The sequence below is a fragment of the Lutra lutra genome, chromosome 17 (assembly GCF_902655055.1).
Source record: "Lutra lutra chromosome 17, mLutLut1.2, whole genome shotgun sequence".
Taxonomy (NCBI): domain Eukaryota; kingdom Metazoa; phylum Chordata; class Mammalia; order Carnivora; family Mustelidae; genus Lutra; species Lutra lutra.
This window is the reverse complement of record NC_062294.1, coordinates 18,671,538-18,682,957: the sequence shown is the minus strand read 5'-3', so window position 1 is coordinate 18,682,957 and position 11,420 is coordinate 18,671,538. Positions and strand designations below refer to the sequence as shown.

Below are 11,420 nucleotides of genomic sequence, written 5' to 3'. Positions count from 1 at the left end.
CAGGCTGGACAAACTTCACCCTTCTCTGTTCAGGACACCCACTCCCGAAGGGGCCCATATATGAGCTAGAACTGAAGGGTCCTAAATCTGAGCTTCAAGTCTTGGCGCCAAGTCCTGCCTACTCCCCTCCCTGCCCTGGGGAATTGAAGGTTCTACCTGATGAGCCTGCCCTTCAGGGTGAGGGTTAGTGTCACCATGTGAGCTTCTGGGAGCACGTGGAGAACTTTGGGGTAGGGGGTGAAGGAAGGGAGGTGTTCTGGCAGCATACTGCAGGTAGAGATGCATGCTTGATTTGGGGGGAGGGAATAGAGGTCCAGAGAAGGGAAACGATGAACTCAGCACCACCTCACCTCCCAGCACCCTCCAGACAGCTGCCAGCAACTCTGCTAAAAATACCTGGTCCTGGCCCTTCCTGGCCTTTCTGCTCCTGGTCGTTCTGCTCCTGGGCTGGAGGTTGCCCAAAGTTGGGGAAATCCTGGCAGATAGGTGTCAGATGGCAGTAGGAGTGGCTAGGGGTGGGACTGGACCAGGGCTGGATCCAGCTGCTGTAAGTCTTCAACGTCTGTTTCCTTCCCTCTGGTCCCAATGGGCCTGTAGTTCAGGGCATATGCAGGGCCTGGAAGTTCAGACTCCCATCTAGGAGCATAGATGTAGAGTGCAGCTGGGGCAGGGCTGGAGCTGGTGGGTGGGATGAGCCACCATGTGGAGTCCCCATTGCCCAGAGCTCACCTACCCCTTAGAACTAGGGTGGGTGCCAGGGCATAGAGGGGAGGAAATATAATGAGGGAGCTTGGTTTCTAGACCTGTCTCTGCCTCCAGGCTTCTGTGTCTTGCCTCCTCTCCCTGCGTCAGGGTGCCCAGCTATAAAATGACCTGTTCCCTCCCTGACTCATGTCTGGGTGTGTGAGGATGGGGGGCGAGGGAGGCTATGAGGTGCTTTGTGACAGGGATCTGTTATCAGACTCTGATGTTTAATTGTGATGAGTGTGGTGGGGGTGGGGGTGGGGTGGGGTGCCCATTCTGGCTCAGGTGACATCACTGATGGAGATCCTGGTGGGTTGTGGTAGGTTGCTATGGAGACCTGAGTGGGGATCTCTGGAGGCTCTATCAGTTTCCTTGGCAACATCTCAGAGGGCCTTGGGATGAGGAGGGCCTGGCTAGGTAAGTAGGAGGCAGTTCACACAGGACCCTCTGGTCTTGAGATCCTCAAAGTAGGCAGGGGCTAGACATAGGGGTGACCGGGCCACTATTGTTCCTCCCATGGTCCTGTGTTCTTGGGGCCTGGGCAACCCCCTGCTGGCCCTAGCTTCCTGGATGAGATCCAGTGGCAAGAATCTCATCTTGGTGGGTGGAGCCTCCTGCTAGGACACAAGCCTCAAAAGCCAGCAAACCACTTCCCATCAGGAACCCTGGCCTGGGCCGTTTATGACCCCTCCTACCCCTGAAAATAACTCCCCAATGTCCAGCAGAAGATAGGTATGTGGCATAGCTGTGACACTTCCCAGCAGGGAGCTGTGCGAGGAATTAGGGCTGGGTTTCCCCTCCAGTAACCTGAACCCTCGACTTCAGCAGTGTTTCTTCATTGCCAAGGGAACTGCATCCACACTGGGCTAGTCAGGCCCCAGGCATTCCCCAACAGGCCAGACACACCACAAGCCTAGGTATGGCCAGGGGCCCCAGGAACCAAGACCAGGACATGACCTTGAGACATCCCCACTCCCACCTCCTGGTCCTCCCAGCTCTGTGGGCTGAGCTTGGCTGCCCTGGAGCAAACTGAATCTGTCCTATTAACACACCTAGTAACAGCCCAGGCTTCAAATCCCAGCTCTGCCACTTACTAGCTGTTTCTGTCCATTTATTGTGGGTGAGCCTCAGCTTCCTCCTGTGTAGAACAGAGATAATGTTTGTATGGGGGTTGTTGTAAGATGCAAATAACAATATGAAATGCAGAGGTAAAATGCTTGGCATATAGTCGTATCTCAATACGAACACTTTTAACATTCTTGTTTGGATGGGACAGGTTGAATGAATCTGTGTCCCCCTCCTGCTGCTTCTTTCTTGCTTCTGTTCCATTCTCTCCAAAACAGTGGTTTGCCTAGGAGAGGGGCGATGCAGATACCCTTCCCCGCCCCTCCATACCCACCTTCCCTCTGTGGGATCCCACACCTTTCCCCCTCCCTCTAGTAACAAAAATTTGCAAAGAGAACTTAGCTGGGTTTCAGTATCCCCAGCCCTCCTCACACAGCTGCTATGCCCCACTTCCTTTGTTCTAGGGCTCATTTCATTCAGGAGTACCTGGCTGCCTCAATCAGTAAAGCATATGACTCTTGAGTCGTGAGTTTTGAGCCCCACACTGGACATGGAGGCTACTTAACAAAAAAAGTAAAAAATTAAAATATAAATAAATAAATAAATAAGGCTCCATTCATTCATTCATTTCATTCATTCATTCATTCATTCATCTCATTGACCTGTACTTAGTACCTACTGTGTGTTAGGCCCCTGTGCTATGGGCATGATAATAAGCACAAATGGACATAGCTGGGCATGTTCATACATGTCATCTAATCCCTGGGCCAATCTCTCCAGCTATGATTTGTTGTTCCCATTTTGTAGACAGGGTAACCAAAGCCTGAGAAGTCACGGGCCAGAAATAGCAGAGCCAGACACACCTGACAGAGGGCTTCAGAGACCTCAAAGCTCACCCCATCTCATACCCATATACAACAGATGGAGTTCCAGAAAGTTCCCTGGGCCCTAACCCAAGATTCACAGATGGTGTCCTTCCAGGCAGCCAGGGGCCACGCACAGATGAGTCAAGACTGACAAGGGGACTATCTGATATGCCAGCTGTGATATGAACAGCTTGATATCCCTTGTCCATCATGGCCTGGCTGCCGGGAAGGCCAGCTGAATCACTCAGTGACACCTACGTCCCTCCATGACCTCCCACCCCAGCAGACTTTAGACAGAAGGGGTAGGCAGTGCAGAGGTACACACATGGTGAAGCCCACATGTGGATATAGGTGGTCGGGAATGCTCCCTGGGCCTGAGGGACCCTGGTTGGTCACCTTGCCTTTTCCCTGGTAATTGTCACAACTATGCCCACATTACACATGAAGAAACCAGGGAATGTGGACTGATGACTTCATCTGTCTGAGTGTGGGCAGCCAGATCTTGGTCACTAGGTGGCAAAGCCCCTCCTTCCTGGAATGGGGGTTGGCAACTGTGGGGGGGAGGGTGGGAGCCTAGGCCCTTCCATCCAGGCAACAGCGCCCCCTGCCAGATGAGGAGTATGAGCCAAACTGCTTACGTTCCTCTTTACTCCCTGACTGGAAGTCTTGGGGTGAATTATTTCAGAAGCTTGTTTCCTCATCTGTGAAATAGGGATAATAAAGGGTAGAAACAGCCACACAGGGCTGGGTGGAGGACTGACTGACTAGGTAGTATATGCAAAGCTCTCAGCTAGTGCCACTCTCAGGACAGGCTCAATATTTGTCAGCAGACCCTCAAGAGATCTGCAAAGAGCCTCTGAAAGTCTCTGCCCACAATCACACCGGAGCTTTTGCAGGGATGAAGTGGCCAAGGCAAGGCTTCTTAATATCCTTTGTATCCTCAGAGAAAGAAACTGAGGCAGGGAATCATGGCATTATAGTTCCTAACTGGCTGATCCTAGATCCAAGCCCCATGGACCATGCTAGTGACAGACTGTGCTTTGGGAACAGGGTTGGGGGAGGCAGAGGCCCAGACCCCAGCATCTGAAGTGACACACATCTCTGGGGATGCTGGTGGAGGGGTGCTTCAGGGTCCTTTCAATAAAGAAATTGGCTGTCATGCCCTGACCAGAGGGACCAGACTGGGCATCACCAACAGTGAGACAAGCGGGCATTACACAGCTACTGGTGGATGCTAAAGGATACATAGGAAATTCTTGAGTTAATAAACTCAAAACCTGAACTCAATCAATTTCCAGTTAATAGGAAACACAGCCGACAAAGAGAAATCAGATTGCAGGACTTCTTCAGGACAATCATCTTTCAAAAAAGTCACTGTCAAAAAAAGATCAAACATGGGGGGTGGGGAGACAGTTTTAGAAGAGGCTAAAGAGAGATACCAATGCACATGAAGTTTCACTGGAGCGTGATTTTTTTTTTTTTTAAATAGGCTCCACACTGAGTATGGAGCCCAATGCGGAGCTTAAGCTTATGACCCTGAGATCCAGACCTGAGCTGAGATCAAGAGTCAGACGCTTAACCAACTAAGCCACTCAGGTGCCCCAAAGCCTGATTAAAAAAAAAATTACCAACTATGAATGACATTTTGGGGATATTCATAACAACTGGATATTAGATAGTGTTAGGAATTTTTCTTTTCTTTTTAGATTTTATTTATTTGACACACAGGTAGAGATCACAAGTAGGCAGAGAGGCAGGCAGAGAGAGAAGGGAAGCAGGCTCTCTGCTGAGCAGAGAGCCTGATGCGGGGCTCGATCCCAGGACCCTGAGATCATGACCTGAGCCAAAGGCAGAGGCTTTTTAACCCACTGAGCCACCCAAGTGCCCCGGAATTTTTCATTTTTGGGCCAGATAACAGTACTATGGTTATAGTACTCTTAGGAGACCAGGTTGAAATACTTAGAAGTGAAGAGTCATTTATCTGCAGTTTACTCTCAATATATTTATAGTATGAGACCGGTGATATAACATATTAACAACTATTCAATATAGATGATGGGTATACAGGTGTAATCACTACACTACTCTCTCAAAACTCTCGTATGCTTGTAACTTTTCGATTGGAAGAAATTTTTAAAATGCACTGCATCTCATCCACTCAGCCTGTAGAGGAACTTGCACTCATGATCACCATCTCCTCTCAAACCTGGAATGACCAGATGAAAGATTCTGAGACACACTGGAATGAATATAAATTAAGGGTTTATTACAAAATGTAAAGTGTTAGTTAATGACTTGTCAGTGATTCAAAAAACAAGGCCATGAGCCCTGGGTGTGACTGGGGGCAAAAAAGCCAGGTTCAGGAGCGGGCTGACAGGCACTGGTCACAACCTCCAGCAGGTGGGTATTCTCTAGAGCAGCTGCTACCCTTTCCTTATCTGCAAGCTGCTTGTTCACTGGATGGAAAAAAAAGAAGGCATGGGGAAGGAAGATCAAAGCCAGGCTCTGGCCACTGTGCCAGCCAACCCCACTTCTAACCTTTGCATATATACATACACACTTGCACCAACCTCCTGTCACCTCCTTCCCGTGACCCCAAGCCTCGACCAAGCCACCCAAACCACCTGAGCCAACACCTACCCCCACCCTATTAGGATCCCTCCCACCTGGAGGCCCGTGTCGGCTACCTCCTGTACTATCAAGTCTGACACACCCTGGTGCTGTGTCCTTAGGCGAGGGAGAGAGCAGGAAGGGAGAAACATGGTAAGCACAGGAGACTTAAGCCAGCTTCACTCTAAGCTGCCGCCTCCCCTGAGGAGTCACCCACCCAGGCCCCCTCCTTCCATCTTGCCCTGCGAACCACCAAGGCAAGAGGGAAGCCTCAGGGCCAATGCCTCAACATCGGCCACACTCACCTGCATGCTCCGAGGCATGAGTTCCTGGTGTAATGTGCACATCCATCTGGGAGGGAGGACAGGTGGGGCCTGAGCGTTTATCACCTGTCTACCCCCCTGACCCCTTCCCCCCACTCACCACCTTCCACTGATCCTACCTCCTAATGGTGACTGTGGACTCTGGACCTTCCATACGCCCCAAACCCACCCAAAGCCACTCCATCTCTACCCAAAGAACTGGCTGCTACGGTTTGACTTAAAGGCCTGCCTGTGCCCTATCCCTGCTCCAAATTTAGCTACAGCTTCCAGTCCCCTTCCTGCCACACTCACTACTTTTCTGCACTTTCCACCTCAGGCCTTTATCCTTGTTGTCCCATTCAACGGGAAAGGCTCCTCCCAGTTTCATCATTGTTAGTTGGGATCCTTGCAGGCCTCACTCTGATGTCCGTGTTCATGCTCTCGGAGGCTTCCTCAGTAGCACAAGCTCACCCTGCCCTATCCATGGGGCTCAGTTCCAATTTACCTTGAAACGCTGGGAAGGGATCGAAGAAGCTTGACTTTGATGGACAGGCCGATAAGAGTGGCCATGCTGCAGTGTGGAATGGTGGGTGTGAAGGCCACAGCCACCGTACTCTCGGGGTCGCTCACCTGGTTGGAAGAATGAGATCTCAAAAGGACTGCCTTCTCCTTCGCCTTAGTATTTTGCTTCAGGATAATCGTCTAGCCTCTATAGGCCTGTTTCTTTATCTATAAAATGGGCACAGCAATCCCCCCCTTCCGAAGATATCCTGACGAGTCCGTAAGCTCCGGAAGTCCGTAAGCTTTCTGACTCTTCCGACCATCTGCCCCCCTAGGACGCAGGCAATGACTCACCTGAACCCGGACTTGCTCCACTACGTTCAATTCTTCCAGTGTCAGTGGATGCTCCGGGTCATTGATAGAGCGAATCAGATGTGGCAAGTGAAGGAAAAGGGACTGTGTGCGCTGGCCCACTCAGAACCCTCAGCGGGGAATGCCCAGCCCCGATACAGCTCCACTAACTACTGGACAACATCACTTCAGCCCCCTCCCAGGCCCCAGAGAACCCGCCCCCGCGCGGCAGCGGCGGATATCGAAGATCTCGCGCGCGTCGATGCTGTCTGGAACTTGCTCGTCCTCCTCACCCGCGGTCACCGGTCGCTCCCCAGAGCGCTCGTAGATGAGCGGGTTAGCGTTCTCCAGGAGGCCGCCCCCCATCCCACCGCCGCCCACCATCGCGAAACTGCTGCCGGCCGCTGTAGGCGTGCACTTCCGCTCCGGCCGGAGCACTTCCGGGGAAACGGGCAGGGGGCGTGGCGTGGCGACGGGGTCGCTAGAGGGACAGGCTGCCCCGTCGGACCTCAGCCTGGGGTTTGCGGGGAGCGGTGGTCTCGGCGCCTTCTGTAAATTAATCCGGGAACGCGCAGACTGCCCCGACGAATACACAGAGAAGCCACTCGAACGGTACGGGGCGTTCGAGCGCGTAGGTGCTGGACCGCGGAGGTCACGGGCTGGCTTTCTTCGGTCAGGCGTATCTCCGGGCACCACTCCCTCCAGGAAGTCGGCCCTCAGCCTGGCGCGTCGCCGCGGGCCAAGTGTCCTCTGTCCTGCACCGTTTACAGCGTTTCGGAGCCTCTAGGTGACGCTCCTGCATCGCCCGTTCCACTAGGGCCCCAGAGTGCCCGCGGAGTCCCTAGCACATGGACCAGCAAGCCCACTCTGTAAACGTTGCCAATCTGTCAGTAAATGAGTTTGAGCTCGATCTTTGCGGAAGGTGGGGGGAGGGAAAGCCATAGGATTGGGTTGAGGTGTCACAGTCATGGGTGCATTGGCAGGCTGTGGCTGAGGAGGGAGAAGGCCCACAGAGACCCTCAGATTAGGGAAAATAGGGCATGAGGGACCTTGAAGGTGGACCCAGAAACTGAGTCCTGAAAGCAAGGAGGAGCTCTCAGGATGGGCAGTCACACCTCCCTGCTTTTCCTCACGCAGTTCCCCTTCACCCTGAACGAAGGTCGTTCCCATTTCTACATCTGTGGGAATCCTGATGGCACACCTCCTCACGGAAGCTCTCCCGGGTTCCCCAATCATAGCTTATTGCTCCTGCGCTCCAGAGCCGAACACCCTTATCAGGCCCGTGACCATGAGGACAGCGAACCCAGTGACTCCAAATTTGAGGAGACGGTTGTGGGTATTGTGGAGGAGCTGCAGAAGCCTCCAGCCCCTTCTGAGGAAGCCCCAGAAGCTTGGTTTTTGTGCCCGCAGGCACTGGTGTTTGCCTGTTCTGTCTCAACCCCCTTTCCCTTCCCAGCTTGTCTTTCCCTTCCCAGCTTGCCCCGCCTACTCCCAGCCAAGCCTAAACTCCAGACCTGGTCAGGACACTCCCTGAACTGCAGCAGGAAGGGCCCCTGGGCAGTCTTTGGGTGAAAAACAGCGGTGTATTGCGAGTAGACAATGCTGCTGGGACCGACTTTGCCTGCGGCTGAACGCTGTGGTCTGTGGGCTCCTGCTTTTCCTCGTCCTGGGCCAGGGTGAGGCTCTTTCACGGGGCGGCAAGGACTGTGGGTCATCTTGCCAGATTCCTGCAGAGGCAGGATGTGAAGCTGCCGGAGGGAAGGCCCCAGGGAGGTGGGTGAGAGTGGAGAACTATAGTGTGGGAAACTTGCACATGACCCCAATGCTTTGAAAGCCCTAGATGGGCCCCCTGAGGTGCATAGGTCATGTAGTACGGAAGGTCAAGGAGACCAGAACTCTGAGCACAGCCTGGCGTGGTAGGTGGAAGTGGGGGTCGTATTCAGAGCATTTCCTCCTTAGTGTTTGTGGTAGAGCTAGCACTGCCTGTGAAAATAACAATAAGAATCTTCCTGCCGCAGTTTGGCCCTGAGTGTTGTGCCTTGGCTAGAGGGATGTCCTGGCACCCACCGAGTGTCCTTCCAAAGGGGCCCCAGTCAAGATTACTGGCTCTTGGGGAATCTGGTTGCATAAGCCCCTACCCTTGCATCCTACAGCCCATGTGTTGGAGAGACTGTCATATCCTTCTGTTCACCCATGCACCATCCTGGTGAGGGCGCTGTTGGCCTTCAGAGCAAAGGTGACTGCACTTAGTGTCAACTTCCTGGCTCCCCCTGGCTGTTACCAATAGCTTAGGCTATTCCGGCACCATGCCTGAGGCCTCCACAGCAACTGTGTCCCCTCTTGACAGTGTGATCCTCCCACCCCAAATGGCCCAACCATGAGCCCTGACTGTCCTTCCCTTCCCAGGCCAATTTACTTGGGAGACATCTGCATTAATCCGTTCCGCATGGCCCACCCCAGAGGCTTCCGCCCTAGTAGCCACTCACCAGGCTCTTAGAGGTCACCAAGACCCTCCAGCAGGACGATTTGCTAGGCCTTGCTGATACCTCCATTTGAAAAATGTTTAATATTTCAGATTGGACCTATGTTCAAAAAGGAAAAATGGACAAGGCGTTAGAGGGCACAGGTGATATGTCTGACCTTCTCCTGTCCCATCCTAATCCTGGCTCCTTCACAGGGACCATTAGGATCCCCAGGGCCTTCTACACACCACTCAAGAGTTTCCTCAAGAATGAGTGTGTGCCATCCTTGGTTTTTCACCTAAATTATCACAAACTCCCCTCCCTTTCTGGCACACAACTTTTCCACTCCTGGACATAGGGGGGCAACTTCCCCACACCTGTATGTGCTAGAGCTTTTCGTTACTGTTCATGCAAGGGTTTCTCTTCAAGGAGGAGGTCCTGATGTAACTGGCTATGATCAGGGACATCAGGTTGGTCCTTTGCCATAACAACCTTCAGGCATTGGAAGCCAATGGCCACAGTGAGTTACATGGACAGATAACCCAGCTGGCAAGGAACTGTGTGTAGATAGATGTTACTGGGGAGAGGGGTGGGCCTTTGACTTGGAAAGACATTGCTCGGTTACCCTCTGTGGAACCTGTGAGTGGCTGTTGACTCTGACCAAATCCACCTGCTATGGCATCAGGCATGGCCTGATGTGCATCAATGTACATCAGTGTTGACCCAATAGGTGATCTGAGCAGGGAATGGGCAGGCGAGCTGGGAAGGGAAAGGTGGGTCTGGCAGGAGAGTGGGACTTAACAGGCAAAACCCAGTGACAGGCGGGCACTGGCATGGCCACTTCCCCTTTGCCAGGGGGGCCCCCTTGGGCTTCCTCAGAAGGGGGCTGGAGGCTTCTGTCACTGTGTTCTCTGTCCTCATGGTCAGTGGCCTGATAAGGGTGTTCGGCTCTGGAGAGCAGGAGCAATAAGCTATGATTGGGAACCCGGGAGAGCTTCTGTGAGGAGGTGTGCCATCAGGATTCCCACAGATGTAGAAAGGGAACGACCCTTCGCTCAGGGTGAAGGGAACTGCGTGAGGAGAGGAGGGAAGTGTGACTGCCCATCCTGAGAGCTCCTCCTTGCTTTCACGACCCAGTTTCTGGTCCACCTTCAAGGTCCTCATCTTCGTTGTCTCTGGTCTGTGGGTAGTATAGATCCTGAAGCTGGGTTTTTTGTTTGTTTGTTGTTGTCTGGTTTGGTTTTTTACCTTCTTATTATGGGCCCAGGCTCAGATTGGCCAAATTCTACAGAAGCAGGACCTGAAACCGCAGAAAGAAAACTTCAGGCAGGCAGGAGCCAGTGGAGGACACCAGAGGAAACTGGGAGCCTGACCACTCACCTCCCTGCACCCTGAGGGATGGAGAGGGTTGGGGCTGCCCGCAGCCACACAGCACCAAAGGGTTTTCCAGTCTGTGGTAGAACAGTATAACACATAAGCTTTTTTTTTTTAATTTTATTTATTTATTTGACAGACAGAGATCACGAGTAGGCAGAGAGGCAGGCAGAGAGAGAGGAGGAAGCAGGCTCCCCACTGAGCAGAGAGCCCGATGTGGGGCTCGATCCCAGGACCCCAGGATCATGACCTGAGCCGAAGGCAGAGGCTTTAACCACTGAGCCACCCAAGTGCCCCAACACATAAGCTTTTTAAGGCTCACCCATGTCGACGTGTTCAGTACTTTTTTCTCTGTATTGCTGGATGATATTCCATTGTACAGATGCAATACATTTTATTGCTCCGTGTATCAGTTGATGGACCTTTGGATTGTAAATTATAGATAATCCTGCTATGAGCATTCATGTGCAAGTTTTTGTGTGGTTGTATGTTTTCAGTTCTCACAGGTTTATACCTAGAAGTAGAATGGCTGGCTCATAGGATAAGTCTATGTTTAACTTTTTGAAGAACTGCCAGATTGCTTTCCGAAACACCTGTACCACTTCACCTTCTCACTAGCGAGGTGTGAGGATTCCAGTTTTTCTATGTCCTTACCAACGTGTGTTGTTAGCAGAATCTCTTACGTGAATCTCTTTGAATCTATTTTCCTTGTAATTTTGTTTTTCCATGGAAGAAACCAGTTCAGTTCTGGAGAGGATCCCAGAGTTTGGGCTTTGCTTATTATATCCATATGGCGTCTTTAAACTATTTCTCTGCCCCTGGCATGCCTGTAAACTTATACTCATTTATTTGTATTCTACAGGCTTGATCGGATTTCGGTTTCAGGTTCTGCTTTGTTATGTTTTGGGGCAAGACTACTTTGTGTAGGGCTATGGACTTCCATTAGAAAACATACATTGTCTGCTTGTCTTGCTTTTTGTGGCAAAGTAAGTTGTTTGACGTCACAGTCAGATTTCCGCAAATGTTTCTCTTAGCATGAATGAGGTGAACTTTTCTTCCTTAGCGTATGAGCCATTTATTAGTATTCCTTACTCTGTCCCTCATTATTTCATATTCTTTAACCAAGTATGCGTAGCTGGCACATT

General features: G+C 51.8%; 1 protein-coding gene across 5 annotated transcripts; it reads right to left on the bottom strand.

Annotated features, from left to right (window-relative positions):
* Positions 1 to 1,840: 1,840 nt before the first annotated feature.
* On the bottom strand, positions 1,841 to 7,029 carry CIAO2B (cytosolic iron-sulfur assembly component 2B). 5 transcript variants are annotated; one of them, XM_047710249.1, is made up of 6 exons: positions 6,682 to 7,029; positions 6,443 to 6,522; positions 6,093 to 6,217; positions 5,591 to 5,636; positions 1,991 to 2,095; positions 1,841 to 1,882 (listed from the first exon to the last, which is right to left on the bottom strand). In XM_047710249.1, exons 1-6 carry the CDS (start codon positions 6,821 to 6,823, stop codon positions 1,856 to 1,858), a joined length of 525 nt encoding a protein of 174 aa, XP_047566205.1. In that variant the 5' UTR covers positions 6,824 to 7,029; the 3' UTR covers positions 1,841 to 1,855. The 5 variants fall into 5 exon arrangements, with proteins under 5 accessions (XP_047566205.1, XP_047566206.1, XP_047566207.1 ...); XM_047710248.1 differs by lacking the exons at positions 1,841 to 1,882; positions 1,991 to 2,095 and adding exons at positions 4,921 to 5,131; positions 5,363 to 5,402 and having other exon boundaries at positions 6,682 to 6,900; XM_047710250.1 differs by lacking the exon at positions 1,991 to 2,095 and having other exon boundaries at positions 6,682 to 7,010.
* Between the last annotated feature and the right edge of the window lie 4,391 nt (positions 7,030 to 11,420).

What these genes read in the sequence shown, in the direction of transcription:
- CIAO2B (XM_047710248.1), bottom strand. Translation starts at nt 6,823, where the DNA reads ATGGTGGGCGGCGGTGGGATGGGGGGCGGCCTCCTGGAGAACGCTAAC. An exon ending in TCCCTTCCCAGCGTTTCAAG is followed by an intron (nt 5,637 to 6,092) that starts GTAAATTGGAAC and finishes CCTCCCTCCCAG; the next exon opens with ATGGATGTGCACATTACACC. An exon ending in CAGACTTGATAGTACAGGAG is followed by an intron (nt 5,132 to 5,362) that starts GTAGCCGACACG and finishes TTTTCCATCCAG; the next exon opens with TGAACAAGCAGCTTGCAGAT.